The 19,769-nt window shown below is 48.0% G+C and overlaps 1 protein-coding gene across 1 annotated transcript; it reads right to left on the bottom strand.

Moving 5' to 3' along the window:
* Positions 1–362: 362 nt before the first annotated feature.
* LOC148525521 (uncharacterized) lies at positions 363–4,144 on the bottom strand. The gene is made up of 3 exons (XM_088470850.1): positions 4,015–4,144; positions 2,370–2,486; positions 363–928 (listed from the first exon to the last, which is right to left on the bottom strand). Exons 1-3 carry the CDS (start codon positions 4,142–4,144, stop codon positions 363–365), a joined length of 813 nt encoding a protein of 270 aa, XP_088326976.1.
* Between the last annotated feature and the right edge of the window lie 15,625 nt (positions 4,145–19,769).

Here is a 19,769-nt window from a genome sequence, read left to right as displayed (position 1 = left end):
AGAAAGTTAATTTAATTATTTAAATACTTTAAATATTTTAAATATTGTATGGTGGCTGGAAGAACGGCACTTACACAGAGCAGCCCAACAATGCTAACTCAACAAAAACACAGCATTGCAGGCGTATATCCGCCCTATGGATGTCAAACCCTGCACTTTGGTATTAATCATAGACCTTCTAACACACACAAAACCATCCATAGATGGCTGTACTGCCCCCGTAGAGGTGGTACAGTACTTCTCAACTTAATAGAAGGTGAGCACACCCAATGCACATACACTACACCCGGGCTGATGATAAGCCGTACTTCTCACCAAATCAAGGATCTACCTAAGAGAACCGCAGCCCACCACAATACGCACTAGACCACCTGACTTATACCATCAAACAAACTCCCAACAAACAAAACTAAACCAGCCTCCGTTAGATGCACCCCATCAGGCCTATAGAGATGTTTATCACGAAACCTGATTAATGGATGTTGGATCACAAAACCTCCCTGTGACAGCAGAAACTTCCCTACAGCAGCATTGATTTTCTTACGAGCCTCGTCCAAAGCTTTTGGAGAACGAGCACCACGCCACTGTAGCCTAGGGATGATGCAGGACCAAATCACTTTACAGAAAGGCCAAGCACCCATAATGAGGAGGAGGTCGGACACTATGTCAAGCCTTAAATCAAGGGAAATCCTGGAACCAATGTCGTTCCCACCCAGATGTATAACCAGCACTTTGGGGACACCAAATTGCCGTACTGCGGCTATCAATCTTGTCTTAAGAGACCCCCAACGCAGACCCCTAAACCCTAACCAGCGAATCCTCGTGGACTCAGGCCGTAACAGCTGGATGCTGACATGGGGGGCCCTAGCGGCCCAAAACACAAATGAATGGCCAACGATCCAAACATCCCTAACATCAAATATCGAACCTATAAGGGGCAGGAAAGGAATGTAAATAGAATTAGTAAATGAAAACAGAGTAACAGGAGAGAGACAGACAGGACGTAAAACAAATATTTTAGCAGCCGTAAGAAACCGACTATAACTAGATTGGGAACTTAAGCACAATTAAGGTTTAGTTCGAAGAGACTAATCAAAATAACAAACTTTTACTTAAATTTACAGTAACTAATTTTATAACGATTTTAAATTTGGCTGCCTAATAACACATAGAACAAACAAGTTTAAGTTTAAGTTTAGAATCTAAATTAGCATTGGACAACAATAGAGAACGATAGGGGAAAACCAGGGAGGGAAGGGGAGGGGGGGGTTGGGTGGAAATAGGAAAAAACAAAGCAACTCGACGAGAGGTAAACCAAAAACCTGCTGAGGGACTGTATGTTTGGCCGAATTAGTCCGTCTAGCCAGGTAAAATAAAATCCCTCAAGACCCCCACTTGTTTAAAACAACAAGTGGCAAGTATTACCTGAGTAGGATGGACAGGGAAGACATAACAAGACAAACATAACAAACATGAAGAAAAGTCGAACGAAGACATGAGACATAGGCAGACATAACATCAACAGAAAACGCAACAGCAATTTAATCAGCGGCCACCGGCCTAACATAACGCTTATAGCAAGCCGATTTTCAATGCCCTAGAGCCATGATCTGCGGAACCGACAAGCCAGCCGCGGCGGCCGATGTAGCTGCGCCAATTCTAAAGGAATGGGTACCGAAATCTCCAGGGGAGAGGCCAATGTGAAGCAAACAGCATCTAAAAATGAATTGAAACTGATACTTAGTAAGAGGCGAACCGTCAGCATGAAGCAACCATGCGCTGCCAACTACAGGCCGTAATGGCACGAAAAGCTTAGCCAAATGAACCGGGCAAACACGGTGATCCACGCAGGACTTAAGGGAGACCCAATGACCGCGACCCAGTTGATCAGTTTTAGATCGCCGTATTTTGCACAACAAAGCCCCCTCCCCAATACTGATATCGGAACGGGACATGGGCGAAAGCGCTAATCTAGAAGGGGCAACTAGTTCCGAAATACGGAAGGCACCATGAAATGCCATAGAAAAAGCCAAACAAAAAAGATTAGCCTCGAAAGGAGAAATCACCACATGAGAAACCGCAGCTAGCAACTTAATCAAAAGGAGAAATCACCACATGAGGAACCGCAGCTAGCAACTTAATCAAAAGGGGAATATCAATCGGTCTTCGCTTATCCACCGGCCGAGGCGAGGTGCGAGCCCAACCCTTAAGGGCCTTGATAACTGCAAAGCTCTTCGTAAAGTCTGTGCGCCCTTTTAGCCTGGAATAAAAGGAAATGCCAGCCAGCATGCGCGAAACTACCATGCGGGACCGACCAGAGACATACATGCTCCAAACAAAAGAAAGCATTGAGCACTGCGCGCTCTCACCTTGGCTTCCGCGATGACGTAGGTAACTTTCCCATTTGGACCAAGCCTTCTGATAGGCCCGCAATGTAGTTGGGGCAAGGGATTGCTCCACTAGACCCTCCATGCCGGCTCGATGACCTGCCAAACATATGGGGGGCAAGGATCACCAACTAAACAAGCCTCCGGAGCAAGCGACCTAAACCGATCCCACTGAAAACGGGAGAGCGCGTCAGCAATGTTATTGTCCAAGCCTGAAATGTGACGTGCCTTAAACAAAATGTTAAATTGCAAACAACGCAGCACTAGCTGCAAAAGCAAGCGCAAAGCAGGTAAGGAAGAAGCGCGCTGTCCATTAACAGGGTGAACAACGCCTAGGTTGTCGCATCTAAAAACAATGTTCCTATCGCGCAACTCAGGAGCCCACAGTTCCAGCACCACCATAATGGGAAACAATTCCAGAAGGATTAGATCTTTAGTTAAACCCCTGGAAAACCACTCCGCAGGCCAGGGGGCAGCGCACCATGACCCACGGAGGTAACACCCAAAACCCGATGAGCCGGCCGCGTCCGTGAACAACTGCAACTGACCACTGGGAACAGGAGGAGGCAGCCACAGGAGAACACCATTAAAGTCAGCTAAAAACGAGAGCCAAATAGCTAGATCCCTTTTTATTTTGGCTGAGAGCCGAATAAAATGGTGCGCCCGGCGGACACCTGCAGTGGCTCGCTGTAGTTTCCTAAAAAACACCCTACCCATGGGGATCACCTGGCAAGAGAAATTGAGCAAACCCAGGAGAGACTGAGCTTGCCGCAATGTCACCTTACCCGCAGCCAGGCAACCCTGAATGGCATGTTTCAATTTGAGAAGTTTCTCAGCTGGAAGCCAGCAGCAGCCATCCAAGGTATCAATTTCAATGCCCAGATAGGATAGCCGGGAGACCGGGCCCAATGTTTTATCGCTGGCAATAGGAACCCCAAAAAAGGAAAAAAGTGCCTGAATGGACTCTAACAAAAAACGGCAACGGGGGGAATCAGCAGGGCCGACGCACAGGAAGTCATCCAGGTAATGGGCCACGCCCTGACCGCCAGTACCAGCCTTGACGCACCAATGCAGAAAGGTACTAAACCTTTCGAAATAGGCACAGGACACGGAACACCCCATAGGCAAGCACTTGTCTATGTAGTATCCATCGTCCAAACGAAAACCCATGTACCTGAACGAGTCCGGGTGCAAGGGCAACAAGCGAAAAGCCGATTCCACATCCACCTTACCCATCAATGCGCCGGGTCCGTGAGCCCTGACTAGCTCTAGCGCCTCATCAAAAGACTGATAAGAGACCGAGCACAGCTCCTGCGGAATGGCGTCATTAACTGATCGGCCAGATGGGAAAGATAGATGCTGAATGAGCCTAAAAGCATCGGGCGTCTTCTTAGGGACCACCCCAACAGGGGACAGCACCAAGTCAGCTAAAGGGGGCACAAGAAAAGGACCAATGATGCGACCAAGCCGCACCTCCATAAGGACTTTTTCCCTAACGATGTGCAGCAGCTCTATAGCAGATCGAAGGTTCCTTGGAGAACCCGCAGGCACCACCGAAGCTACCAGCAAACGAAAACCAAACTGAAAGCCTTCACTTAAAAACTGCGCCGCAACTGTGTCAGGGTACCAAGCGAGCCATTTTGCCATGGCGTCAAGGTTACAGGGGAGAAAGCTTTAACTAGCAGGCCCGGGGCCGGCAGGCCTTCTGGGAGCTGGAGAAGCGATAGATTTCGAGCAGCCAGAAGCTGGGTGGCCATCGCCGCATTTGCTACAGAGGTGGCAAAAACGACACCGCTGACCAAATGAACACTGTGTCGAGTTAAATGCGAAGCACTTACACTTACTATGGTTGGATGGGCCCGACCGGCTAGCGCCAAACTTTCTCTGTTGGCCAACTGCAGCCGGAGAAGATTTGGCACCCTGAGTGACATCGAGCCAGACCTAGACATCCTTGCAGCCAAAATCAATAATGTGCAGCCGGTCCTGCTTACGACGAAATTCTTCATCGTAAACGCGCCAAGCAGTCCCTCGGCCTGACCTCTGCATATTATGAATTAGATGAAAGTACCTAATGATATTGGGGTGTTCTGCAGGGCGGGTTTCCAAATAGCATGCCGAGAAGACGAATATCCCAGCCTGCCAATTAGAATACGTCTGGAAGGCGTCCAAACCAATACCACCTTTACGCTTGGCGGCTCGCAACTCCTTGCGCATGGTATCTGTAAGGGAGAATACATCCACATAACGACCCTTCCTTATCCTGTCTTTAATGCACGGACGGAGACCCCGCAGAACCGCGGTGTTTGCGCAACGCACCACCCTGGCGTCAGCACTATCCGCGGGCGCCTTGTCATCACGCGGGGCGTGGCGCTTATGGCGAGTCTTATGCAAGCACCTGTCAGCCTCAATCCTAGCGAACTTAGCCGCACGCTTGCGTTCCTTGCGAGCTTTCTGGGAGGGGCTATTATCACTGGAGTCATCAGAGGTAGAATAACTTACGTCGCTAAATGTAGAATAGGAACTGGCCTAACACTCACCAACCGTCCCTGCTATAGGATCAGCATGGCTACCAGATTGATGCGAACCAGAAGCCGCCTCGTCACCAGCTTCCCAGGAGGGGTCCATGGAACCTGTAATAGATGTTGAAAGGCCGTCCGGAGCCAGGGAAGGCTGTGGGACCCCAACTGACGGAAGACCACCATTAGGACCCGCACCTGAAGCGCTGTCAGGCATACGTACGATTGAAACGTAATTTATCCGCGACGCTGCTTGAGCAACGGGGGGCGCAACAGGGGTGCTTGGCCCTGCTTGCACAGTAGCAGGCATCAAGGCCGCAAACATTGGCGCCAAGGTAGTGGCTATATTAACAAAAAGCCCCATAATAGCAGTGGGGTCAAATGCCTGCTGGCCAGCTGATAGCAGAGGGGAGGGAGCAACAGGCAGAGGGCCAGGTATAGCGGCAGGCAAAGAGGGCATAGCAGCAGCCCCAGGCAGTACCAGTGGGCCTGCAACATTAATGGACCTAAGCCCCGCCCCCCGCCGAGTTCCAAGATGGCGGCCGCTAATAGCGGAGGCAGCGTCATCCGCGCCACCTCCGCTTGCAGCCTGGGACCGTCCGGCAGCATGGGGCAGGGTGTACGTGAGGAGGCACAGCTCCCACTCGCAGAGCACCGGGTGCGGCGCCGGCTAAAACCCGCACTGCAGGCGCGGCAGAGTGAGCCCCGCGACGCCCGCCGTCCGGCGGGAGCAGAGGAAGGGCTCACAAGAGCGGAGGGGTCCAGGTCATCAGCCACTGGAGTGGGAGAGAAGCGGGCAGGAGGGTGAGTAAAGCGGCGCGGGCGGTCCATGGAGCAGCTGGCCCAGCACAGGTGACACGGTGAAGCTGCACAGGGTAGCAGGCTCAGCCTCAGGGACACAGGGAGAGAAGAACAGGTAGAGGAGCTATAGAAAGAGAGGGACAGAGACAGCACAAACGGAGACGGGGATTGAAGACTAAGATAAAGTAGAAAAAGAAAAGTATAGAAAAAGAAAAGTCTGTTTGTGCACACTGTACCTGACCCAAATGAAACAGGAAAGAGGCCACAGGCTTGCAAGCCTGGCCTTATATAAGCTCTGTCCCACTCCGCCCAATAATGATTTAATAGGCTGGAACCTAACCCCATGATCACTACCCCAGGCAAAAGCCCAGCCTCCTGGTTTAAGACACTCCTGTCTTATTCAAGCCCTCCGTTATTCTACAGACACACAGTCACTAACCAGTCAGCACTAATACACACACTGTCACTAACCTGTCAGCACTTATACACACACTGTCACTAACCTGTCAGCACTCACAACTACACACTGTCACTAACCTGACAGCACTCATACACACACTGTCACTAACCTGCCAGCACTCATACACACACACTGTCACTAACCTGTCAGCACTCATACACACACACTGTCACTAACCTGTCAGCACTCATACACACACACTGTCACTAACCAGTCAGCACTAATACACACACACTGTCACTAACCTGTCAGCACTAATACACACACACTGTCACTAACCTGTCAGCACTCATACACACACACTGTCACTAACCTGTCAGCACTCATACACACACACTGTCACTAACCAGTCAGCACTCATACACACACACTGTCACTAACCAGTCAGCACTCATACACACACACTGTCACTAACCTGTCAGCACTAATACACACACACTGTCACTAACCTGTCAGCACTAATACACACACACTGTCACTAACCTGTCAGCACTCATACACACACTGTCACTAACCTGTCAGCACTCATACACACACACTGTCACTAACCTGTCAGAACTAATACACACACACTGTCACTAACCAGTCAGTACTCATACACACACACTGTCAGTAACCTGTCAGCACTAATACACACACACTGTCACTAACCTATCAGCACTCACACACACACTGTCAGTAACCTGTCAGCACTAATACACACACACTGTCACTAACCAGTCAGCACTAATACACACACACTGTCAGTAACCTGTCAGCACTAATACACACACACTGTCACTAACCTGTCAGCACTAATACACACACACTGTCACTAACCTGTCAGCACTCATACACACACACTGTCACTAACCTGTCAGCACTCATACACACACACTGTCACTAACCTATCAGCACTCACACACACACACTGTCACTAACCTGTCAGCACTAATACACACACACTGTCACTAACCTGTCAGCACTAATACACACACACACTGTCACTAACCTGTCAGCACTCATACACACACTGTCACTAACCTGTCAGCACTCATACACACACACTGTCACTAACCTGTCAGCACTCATACACACACACTGTCACTAACCTATCAGCACTCACACACACACACTGTCACTAACCAGTCAGTACTCATACACACACACTGTCACTAACCAGTCAGCACTAATACACACACACTGTCAGTAACCTGTCAGCACTAATACACACACACTGTCACTAACCTGTCAGCACTAATACACACACACTGTCACTAACCTGTCAGCACTCATACACACACACTGTCACTAACCTATCAGCACTCACACACACACACTGTCACTAACCTGTCAGCACTAATACACACAAACTGTCACTAACCTGTCAACACTAATACACACACACACTGTCACTAACCTGTCAGCACTCATACACACACTGTCACTAACCTGTCAGCACTCATACACACACACTGTCACTAACCTGTCAGCACTCATACACACACACTGTCACTAACCTGTCAGAACTAATACACACACACTGTCACTAACCAGTCAGTACACATACACACACACTGTCAGTAACCTGTCAGCACTAATACACACACACTGTCACTAACCTATCAGCACTCACACACACACTGTCAGTAACCTGTCAGCACTAATACACACACACTGTCACTAACCAGTCAGCACTCATACACACACACTGTCACTAACCTATCAGCACTCAAACACACACTGTCAGTAACCTGTCAGCACTAATACACACACACTGTCACTAACCTGTCAGCACTAATACACACACACTGTCACTAACCTGTCAGCACTCATACACACACTGTCACTAACCTATCAGCACTCACACACACACTGTCAGTAACCTGTCAGCACTAATACACACACACTGTCACTAACCTGTCAGCACTAATACACACACACTGTCACTAACCTGTCAGCACTCACAGCCACACACTGTCACTAACCTGTCAGCACTCACAGCCACACACTGTCACTAACCTGTCAGCACTCACAGCCACACACTGTCACTAACCTGTCAGCACTCATACAGACACACTGTCACTAACCTATCAGCACTCACACACACACACACTGTCACTAACCTGTCAGCACTCACACATACACACTAGGGGTGTGCATCGGCCACTTTTCGTGTTTTGTGTTTTGGTTTTGGATCTGGATCTTTCTTCGTGTTTTGGATCTGGATTGGTTTTGCCAAAACCACCCTTCCGTGTTTTGGGTTCTGGGTTTTGTGTTTTGGATCTGTATTTTTTTGAAAAAAAGCATAAAAACAGCTAAAATCACAGAATTTGTAGGTTTTTCTGCTCCTATGCTATTATTAACCTCAATAACCTTAATTTCCACTCATTTCCAGTCTATTCTGAACACCTCACACCTCACAATAGTGTTTTTATGTCCAAAAGGTTGCACCGAGGTAGCTGGATGACTATGCTAAGCGACACGAGTGGGCGGCACAAACACGTGACCCATCTAGGAGTGACACTGCAGTGGCAGGCAGGATGGCAGTTAGAAAAACTAGGCCCCAAACTGTACATAATGCAAAGAAAAAAAGAGGTGCAAGATGGAATTGTCCTTGGGCCCTCCCACCCACCCTTATGTTGTATAAACAGGACATGCACACTTTAACAAATCAATCATTTCAGCGCCAGGGTCTGCCACACAACTGTGGCTGAAATGATTGGTTCGTTTGGGCCCCCACAAAACAAGCTGGCAATTAATGTGTCCCTGCACAAACTGGCTCTACGGAGGCAAGATGTCATCCTCATCCTCCTCATCCACCGATTCCTCACCCTCTTCAGTGTGTACATCCTCATCCTCACAAAGTATTAACTCGTCCCCACTTGAATCCACCACCACAGGTCCCTCTGTACCTTCTGGAGGCTGGTCTCCCTGGAAGAGCTGATAATTCATTTTGATGAACATCATCTTCTCCACATTCTGTGGAAGCAACCTCCTACGCCTTTCGCTGACAAGGTTCCCGGCTGCACTAAACACTCTTTCGGAGTACACACTGGAGGGGGGGCAACTCAGGTAAAATAGAGCCAGTTTGTACAGGGGCCTCCAAATTGCCTCTTTTTCCTGCCAGTACAGGTATGGACTGTCTGACATGCCTACTTGGATGCTGTCACCGATGTAATCCTCCACCATTCTGTCAATGGTGACAGTATCATATGCAGTGACAGTAGACATGTCAGAAATTGTTGCCAGGTCCTTCAGTCCGGACCAGATGTCCAAACTTGGTCCTGCCTGCCCTGCATCACCGCCAGCGGGTTGCTTAGGATACCTAAGTTTTTTCCTGGCAGCCCCAGTTGCGGGAGAAAATGAAGAAGGAGCCGTTGACGTGTCACGTTCCGCTTCAGCTGACAGTGTGTTCACCAGCAGGTCTTTGCACCTCTGCAGGCTTGTGTCGGCCGGAAAGAGAGACACCACATAGGCTTTAAACCTAGGATCGAGCACGGTGGCCAAAATGTAGTGGTCTGATTTCAACAGATTGACCACCCTGGAATCCTGGCAAAGCGAATGAAGGGCTTCATCCACAAGTCCCACATGCCGAGCGGAATCGCTCCGTCTTAGCTCCTCCTTCACTTTCTCCAGCTGCTTCTGCAAAAGCCTGATGAGGGGAATGACCTGACTCAAGCTGGCAGTGTCTGAACTGACTTCACGTGTGGCAAGTTCGAAGGGCTGAAGAACCTTGCACAACACGGAAATCATTCTCCACTGCGCTTGAGTCAGGTGCATACCCCCTCCTTTGCCTATGTCATAGGTGGATGTATAGGCTTGTATGGCCTTTTGCTGCTCCTCCATCCTCTGAAGCATATAGAGGGTTGAGTTCCACCGCGTCACAACCTCTTGCTTCAGGTGATGGCGGGGCAGGTTCAAGAGTGTTTGCTGGCGCTCCAGTCTTCGGCACGCAGTCGCTGAATGGCGAAAGTGGCCAGAAATTTTTCGGGCCACCCAAAGCGTCTCCTGCACGCCCCTGTCGCTTTTCAGAAAATTCTGCACCACCAAGTTTATTGTGTGAGCAAAACATGGGACGTGCTGGAATTTGCCCAGATGTAATGCCCGCACAATATTGGTGGCGTTGTCAGATATCACAAATCCCCAGGAGAGTCTAAGTGGGGTAAGCCACTGGGCGATGATTTCCCTCAGTTTCTCTAAGAGGTTGTCGGCGGTGTGCCTCTTACTGAAACCGGTGATACACAGCGTAGCCTGCCTTGTAACGAGCTGGCGTTTCTGAGATGCTGCTACTGGTGACGCTGCTGCTGTTGCTGCGTAAGGTGATACATCTACCCAGTGGGCTGTCACAGTCATATAGTCCTTAGTCTGCCCTGTTCCACTTGTCCACATGTCCGTGGTTAAGTGAACATTGTGTACAACGGCATTTTTCAGGACACTGAGGACACTTTTTCTGACGTTTCTGTACAGTCTCGGTATCGCCTGCCTAGTGAAGTGGAATCTAGACGGGATTTGGAACCGGGGACACACTACCTCCATCAATTGTCTAAATCCCACTGCACTAATGGCGGATACCGGACGCACGTCTAACACCAACATAGCAGTCAAGGCCTCAGTTATACGTTTTGCTTCAGGATGACTGCTGTCGTACTTCATCCTCCTCGCTAAGGACTGTTGGAGGGTCAATTGTTTAGTAAAAGTAGTGGTGTTCCTACTTCCTCTCTGGGATGATGAACGACTCCCAGCAGCAGCAGCAACAGCAGCAGCGGCAGCAGTAGGCGTAGCAATGCAGGATCCTCCGGAGGAATCCCGGATAGGAGAGTCAGTCATGCCAGTGATATGGCCTGCAGGACTACTTCCGATCCTGACTAAGGAGGAAATTGACGAGGAGGGAGTTGACGGTGTGGTTTGCAGGCGCTTGGATACAACAGGACAACGGGATTTAGGTGTCCCTGGACTGCTTACGGTCTGAGCCAAAGTTTCTGAACTTGACAGTAACTTTTTATGAACGCGCTGCAGGTGCCGTATAAGGGAGGATGTTCCTAGGTGGTTGACGTCCCTACCCCTACTTATTTCACCTTTACATATGGTACATATGGCAAGACAGTTGTTGTCCGGATTTGGATAGAAATATTGCCAGACCAAAGAGGTGGAATGTTTGGTCTTCTGCCCAGGCATGACCGTGATGGGCTTTTTCATCCCACGGACAACAACTGTCTCCCCCGGAGCCTGATTTAAACAAACCACATCACCATCAGAATCCTCCTCGCCAACTTCCTCCTCAGCGCCAGCTACACCAGTATCCTCATCCTGTTGTACTTCAACAGTGACATCTTCAATTTGCATATCAGCAAGTGGACTGTGGGTGCTCCTTTCAGCACTTGCAGGGGGCGTGCAAATGGTGGAAAGAGCCACCTCTTCCCGTCCAGTGCTGGGAAGGTCAGGCATCGCAACCACCACCACACTTGGACTCTCTTTGGGGATTTGTGATATCTTCTTAGAAAGCACAGTTCTTCGCTGTGCTTTTGCCAGCTTAACTCTTTTGATTTTTTTAGTGGGAGGAGTGCTTCCATCGTCATGTGAAGCTGAACCACTAGTCATGAACATACTAGGGATCGAACTTAGCCGTTCCTTGCCACTCCGTGTCGTAAATGGCATATTGGCAAGTTTACGTTTCTCTTCAGCTGATTTAAATGTCTTTTTCAAGGTCATTTTCCTGAACTTTGCCATTTGGGATTGTATGTGCCCTCTACTATGACATTGGGCATCGGCCTTGGCAGACGACGTTGATGGCATGTTATCGTCTATGTCATGACTAGTGGCAGCAGCTTCAGCACTAGGAGGAAGTGGTTCTTGATCTTTCTCTATTTTATTTTTATCGGAGAAAGTTTGGTCCTCCATTTATGTTATATCGATTTGATATATACGTGCGGCTAAACACAGAAAATAAATTTTTTTTTGGTTCGGACTGGAGTGTACTTTGTGGGTTACAGCACCCTTTAACGGTCAAGCCAGCCGGCCCTTTACTTATGACACAGGCGCACTCTTGGCACTACTTTGTTGATGCACGTGCGGCTACTGCGCACACAATTCACAAACACAGAAAATAATTTTTTTTTGGTTTGGACTGGAGTGTACTTTGGGGGTTACAGCACCCTTTAACGGTCAAGCCAGCCGGCCCTTTACTTATGACACAGGCGCACGCTTGGCACTACTTTGTTGATGCACGTGCGGCTACTGCGCACACAATTCACAAACACAGAAAATAATTTTTTTTTGGTTTGGACTGGAGTGTACTTTCGGGGGTTACAGCACCCTTTAACGGTCAAGCCAGCCGGCCCTTTACTTATGACACAGGCGCACGCTTGGCACTACTTTGTTGATGCACGTGCGGCTACTGCGCACACAATTCACAAACACAGAAAATAATTTTTTTTTAGGTTTGGACTGGAGTGTACTTTCGGGGGTTACAGCACCCTTAACGGTCAAGCCAGCCGGCCCTTTACTTATGACACAGGCGCACGCTTGGCACTACTTTGTTGATGCACGTGCGGCTACTGCGCACACAATTCACAAACACAGAAAATAATTTTTTTTTTGGTTTGGACTGGAGTGTACTTTCGGGGGTTACAGCACCCTTTAACGGTCAAGCCAGCCGGCCCTTTACTTATGACACAGGGGCACTCTTGGCACTACTTTGTTGATGCACGTGCGGCTACTGCGCACACAATTCACAAACACAGAAAATAATTTTTTTTTTGGTTTGGACTGGAGTGTACTTTCGGGGGTTACAGCACCCTTAACGGTCAAGCCAGCCGGCCCTTTACTTATGACACAGGCGCACGCTTGGCACTACTTTGTTGATGCACGTGCGGCTACTGCGCACACAATTCACAAACACAGAAAATAATTTTTTTTTTGGTTTGGACTGGAGTGTACTTTCGGGAGTTACAGCACCCTTAACGGTCAAGCCAGCCGGCCCTTTACTTATGACACAGGCGCACGCTTGGCACTACTTTGTTGATGCACGTGCGGCTACTGCGCACACAATTCACAAACACAGAAAATAATTTTTTTTTGGTTTGGACTGGAGTGTACTTTCAGGGGTTACAGCACCCTTTAACGGTCAAGCCAGCCGGCCATTTACTTATGACACAGGCGCACGCTTGGCACTACTTTGTTGATGCACGTGCGGCTACTGCGCACACAATTCACAAACACAGAAAATATTTTTTTTTTGGTTTGGACTGGAGTGTACTTTCGGGGGTTACAGCACCCTTTAACGGTCAAGCCAGCCGGCCCTTTACTTATGACACAGGCGCACTCTTGGCACTACTTTGTTGATGCACGTGCGGCTACTGCGCACACAATTCACAAACACAGAAAATAATTTTTTTTTAGGTTTGGACTGGAGTGTACTTTCGGGGGTTACAGCACCCTTAACGGTCAAGCCAGCCGGCCCTTTACTTATGACACAGGCGCACGCTTGGCACTACTTTGTTGATGCACGTGCGGATACTGCGCACACAATTCACAACCACAGAAAATAATTTTTTTTTGGTTTGGACTGGAGTGTACTTTCGGGGGTTACAGCACCCTTTAACGGTCAAGCCAGCCGGCCCTTTACTTATGACACAGGCGCACGCTTGGCACTACTTTGTTGATGCACGTGCGGCTACTGCGCACACAATTCACAAACACAGAAAATAATTTTTTTTTAGGTTTGGACTGGAGTGTACTTTCGGGGGTTACAGCACCCTTAACGGTCAAGCCAGCCGGCCCTTTACTTATGACACAGGCGCACGCTTGGCACTACTTTGTTGATGCACGTGCGGCTACTGCGCACACAATTCACAAACACAGAAAATAATTTTTTTTTGGTTTGGACTGGAGTGTACTTTCGGGGGTTACAGCACCCTTAACGGTCAAGCCAGCCGGCCCTTTACTTATGACACAGGCGCACGCTTGGCACTACTTTGTTGATGCACGTGCGGCTACTGCGCACACAATTCACAAACACAGAAAATAATTTTTTTTTTGGTTTGGACTGGAGTGTACTTTCGGGGGTTACAGCACCCTTAACGGTCAAGCCAGCCGGCCCTTTACTTATGACACAGGCGAACGCTTGACACTACTTTGTTGATGCACGTGCGGCTACTGCGCACACAATTCACAAACACAGAAAATAATTTTTTTTTGGTTTGGACTGGAGTGTACTTTCAGGGGTTACAGCACCCTTTAACGGTCAAGCCAGCCGGCCCTTTACTTATGACACAGGCGCACGCTTGGCACTACTTTGTTGATGCACGTGCGGCTACTGCGCACACAATTCACAAACACAGAAAATAATTTTTTTTTGGTTTGGACTGGAGTGTACTTTCGGGGGTTACAGCACCCTTTAACGGTCAAGCCAGCCGGCCCTTTACTTATGACACAGGGGCACTCTTGGCACTACTTTGTTGATGCACGTGCGGCTACTGTGCACACAATTCACAAACACAGAAAATAATTTTTTTTTAGGTTTGGACTGGAGTGTACTTTCGGGGGTTACAGCACCCTTAACGGTCAAGCCAGCCGGCCCTTTACTTATGACACAGGCGCACGCTTGGCACTACTTTGTTGATGCACGTGCGGCTACTGCGCACACAATTCACAAACACAGAAAATAATTTTTTTTTGGTTTGGACTGGAGTGTACTTTCGGGGGTTACAGCACCCTTTAACGGACAAGCCAGCCGGCCCTTTACTTATGACACAGGCGCACGCTTGGCACTACTTTGTTGATGCACGTGCGGCTACTGCGCACACAATTCACAAACACAGAAAATAATTTTTTTTTAGGTTTGGACTGGAGTGTACTTTCGGGGGTTACAGCACCCTTAACGGTCAAGCCAGCCGGCCCTTTACTTATGACACAGGCGCACGCTTGGCACTACTTTGTTGATGCACGTGCGGCTACTGCGCACACAATTCACAAACACAGAAAATAATTTTTTTTTTGGTTTGGACTGGAGTGTACTTCCGGGGGTTACAGCACCCTTAACGGTCAAGCCAGCCGGCCCTTTACTTATGACACAGGCGCACGCTTGGCACTACTTTGTTGATGCACGTGCGGCTACTGCGCACACAATTCACAAACACAGAAAATATATTATTTTTTTAGCACTTGGGGGGAGCACCCCTGATGGACAGAGCACCCCCTGGACAACACTACAGCACCCCTTTAGGACTGGGACACTGCACAGGACTTTGGAACTGACTGCACAACACAGTCCAGCCAGCCCCTATGGACTTTGAAGTAGTGGACACAGCCCCTATTAACAACAGCAGCACAGCACAACACAGCCAGCCCCTATGGACTTTGAAGTAGTGGACAACAGCAGCACTACACTACACTACACTACACAGCACTAACTCCCACCCTCCCTCTTCACTGTCCACAGCCGAGTGAGAAAATGGCGCCGACGCGGGTACCTTATATAGGATCCAAAACCCGCGAGACTCGGAAGGCGGGATGATGACGTTTTGCCTCGATGTCAGATCCGAGTCAGGCGGGAAAAGTCGAGCCTGACTCGGATCGGACTCGGATCGGGGGGGCTCGGGGGGGTTCGGATTTCAGAAATCCGAACCCGCTCACCCCTAATATATATATATATATATATATATATATACATATTAGGGATGTGCAGGCTCGGATAGGTTCGAGTTTGCACGTGGAGTTCGGATTTTTCCCTCCAAAAAAACGGAACTCAGAACGAGGCAAAACGTCATCTTACATGGACGAACATCATCATTCCTGGTCTTTTGTCCAGGAATGATGATGTTCGTCCATGTAAGATGACGTTTTGCCTCGTTCTGAGTTCCGTTTTTTTGGAGGGAAAAATCCGAACTCCACGTGCAAACTCGAACCTATCCGAGCCTGCACATCCCTAATACATATATATATATTTATATATATATATATATATATAAATATACAGTATATATATGTGCACCATACTTGCCCTTTGAAAGATAATTTTAGGGAGATAGTGAAAGCAACACCTATGTGTGCTGTGTTGAAGAAGGCATGTAAGTGAGTCCTAAATATCCAACAGTAAATGATCCGCAAGGCAGTTACGTAGTTAGACATACATCCACTCATGTACATTACCTCTCACATGGTGGTCAGATGCCTTATACATGAAGCTATCTGCTCCTGCAAAAGAAGCCTGCAAATTCTTACTATACAATACATTTTTGTAGGAAAATAATCAGCATTGCAGCTGAGCACATCTATGTAGTGTGTGGCTGCAGGGGATTGGATGTGTGGCTGCACATTACATATATCTGCTTAGTTGCAATGGTTTTAAACTAATAATTACAAGTAGCTTTGAATAGTTATAATTCAAACTCTTACTTTGCAAGGGCAGATAGCTCCATGTGTAAGGTGTCTGACTGCAATGTAAGAGGTGATGGGTTTGAGTCCAGATTGACAGTTTTAAGAAATGTGTTTGTTAGGAGCTATTAACTGAAAGTGCATATATGCTTACAAGAGTTTTCCTGCCTGTCAATGTGAGAGGTGTTGGGTTCAAGTCCTGGGTATGACTGCTAAGAAATGTTTTATTTAAAATAAAGTATTATGTGAAAGGGAGTTCTCTAGTCCATGACCCAAATCCATTTTCTTGGATTGCTCTTAAAGCACCGTGTGTTCTATTAATGTTACACATATGTGTGTACAGATGTAGCCGCTGTTATCGTTGCTATTACAAGGAAGGCGCGACTAGTGTGTCCGCGTCTATGGCATGCATAAGTATGCATGCGCATGCCATAGACTTCAATGGGGAGATGCCGTCTGCGCCTTGTCGCAGCCTGGCATGAACTGCGCTATGCTGTGATGCGTAACGCAGTACGTGTGCATCTCTGCAATGCTGAAGGTAGCTACATCTGTATATACAGATGTGTCCTTGCTGATCTTTGCTGCCGATGCGGCATACGTGCGCACGCATCGCGTAATGTGCTTTGCCACGCACGTGTACGTCACAGTATGCCCAGACACAGCAGCATTTGCACCTTGCAATCCTATGGATTGCGGGAGTGAAAAAGACCCACACACCCATTCGTGGGCGCACGGCATGCGTGGCATGGCAAGTCACGGTGGAGGCAAAGATGCACAAGGACACACTTGTATATGTGTTTGTGTGTGTGTCATGTGGAAAGAGGCATCATACTGTAGCATGTGGTTTCACTGGGTGCCAGGGCTCGTTGGAACTTTGCGTCCAACAGGCTGGAGTGGAGAAGGATAAGGGGGGATGTGTCTGTTACTTGTAAACTGGGCCCAACAAATTATGATGACAGCCCTGCACACAGCCACAATTCCTGATCCATGTGTTACCAGCACACCTCAAATACATTTGCTGGTGAGTTCAGCTGCCGGCGCAGGGTACCTTCCCGCTGCTGATATTTGCTGCATATACACTACATCTATACAATACATCTATATATGCAGTGCCAGCTCCAGGCTGGATGGACAAATCCTGCTGCAGGTGTAGCTTCACCAGCGCTCTCCTACATCTAGATCTGGTGAGTTATACTGCATAAATTGAAAGCCTGCAAAGGCTTGGCCTGCTACCTTAACCTGAATCCAAAGCATGTCATCTGAAGCATGGAGTTAGAACTGGAGTTGAGTTTTAATACCATCTCTTATCTCTTTTCAGGTAAATGAATGCCATCTACTATAACTGATGCTTTTCATTGCAAGAATAGTCTGTATTGAAAGTTTGTTTTGCAATTGTGGGACTGCAAAGTCCTCCACCATTAATTAGCTTGTTGAACAAACTGCTCAAACACTCCCTCCCACTGTACCAGCTGACCCAGCATCTCCTACAAAGGGCAATCATTTGAAAGCCTGCAAAGGCTTGGACTGCTACCTTAACCTGCATCCTAAGTATATCATCTGAAGTATGGGGTTAGAACTGGAGTGTGAACTGGATTTGGACTTTGAACTACTTTCTAAACCAAAATGGAACAATTTCTCAAACCCTGCAGCTCAGGAATGCTAACACTCCACCTTCAATTCAACCCCCCACCCCCCCTTAGACTGGGTTTGGGGGCAGTCTCATGCTGCATCCCAATCGCACTCAACAAACTTCTGGATGCGACAAGCTCCCACACTCGAACGAGGGAAATGGTTGGTGCAATCATATTACCTGTTACAGTTTACACCATTATTTTTAATTTCTGATTAACTTTAACATGATTTCTACCTTAAAATGCTGTCGCTATTCTTTTAGGATGCTCTTTTATACCTTTGTATTTAGCTTCTCATTCATTATTTTTATTTTCTCTCTACCTGGATGTTATACTTCCGCTACTTGCACACCCTGCCACATGTAACCTACGCAGTGCGCCCCAGATGGCTGCCTTGAATGGTTATTACTTGGGCAGGATGAACAAACACGTGAATCTATTCATTCAGGGTGTATTATATTATAAATGTTTCAGTCACCCGTATACATCATGCCCAAACTGCATCACTGTTTGCTATGTTTGATACTCCCTGTTTTGTACCATGTACTTCCGCCCCACTGTATTTTATGCCAGCGTGTTATACCTCCAATGAAGTGTATCATCCATGGGCAGGATTACTTCACATAGATCTACTCATACTGGGTATATCATATTGCCACACACGTGTGTCAGTTTTCCTATATATGCCTTGGGTCCTTGTACAGCTTATCTCCCACATTGCAACCTTTGTAGTGTGCCCAACATGGCTGCCTCACCTGGCACACTCGTGGATGGGATGAAAACTACATGGACCTGACGATTATGGTGGGACCCTACTCCTAGCGTTAGGATGCTGCAACCAGTCATTTTGTGTCATCTCTTCTAGGCATAACCTATGCCACCCAGGGTAATCCTACGAAGTGTGCCCAAGATGGCTGTCTCATCTGGTACCTTTTATTGGTGGAATATATAACTCATGGAAGTTATTTTTCAAAATGTCTGCACCAACCCTGCAATATGATTATTGTGATCTCTAGGTTTTGGTTGTTTTTAATTATCTCAGTGTGGTGTTCTGTTTTCTGCAATAACTAATCCTTGAACAATGTACCATGTTTTCTGATGTCTTTAAAGCGGCAGAAATACCTATATAGCTTGGCGAGCAGTGTGAGTATGGGTTTGCGGGAGCGTGGTCCCAAGTTGCAGCGTTCAGGTGCTGTCGAGTACCAGGTCATGTGGGCGCCCTACAGAGGCACGGCAGTTCAGCCCTCACAGATAGATGACGTACGTTTCACTAAGGAGCTTGTTCACATCAGAGCCTGCAACTCGGGACCACACTCCCGCACACCCGTACTCACACTGCTCGCCCAGCTATACAGGTATTTCTGCCGGCTCTCTCATCCAGGGATCTCCGGTGTGTTCACCCTGCAATGTGTTCTCACAACAGGGGATAACCGGAGACCGCATGGACAGAAGAAGTCGGTCCTATTCTCCTTGCTTCTATTCTGAACTTAGGGGGTCTTGCTCTCCTTCTGCTCTGTTCAATACAAAATGGCAAACAGGGACCGAGGTGAGGGGTCTTCCTCCATCAAGTCAGAATCCTTTGACCTCTTTATCCTGCCTTTTTTCAAGTATGCAATAT

This window comes from Taudactylus pleione, unplaced genomic scaffold (genome assembly GCF_031769625.1).
Source record: "Taudactylus pleione unplaced genomic scaffold, aTauple2 ptg000105l, whole genome shotgun sequence".
In the NCBI taxonomy this organism is placed as follows: domain Eukaryota; kingdom Metazoa; phylum Chordata; class Amphibia; order Anura; family Myobatrachidae; genus Taudactylus; species Taudactylus pleione.
The sequence above is the reverse complement of the archived record's forward strand: the minus strand, read 5'-3'. Positions and strand labels throughout refer to the sequence as shown.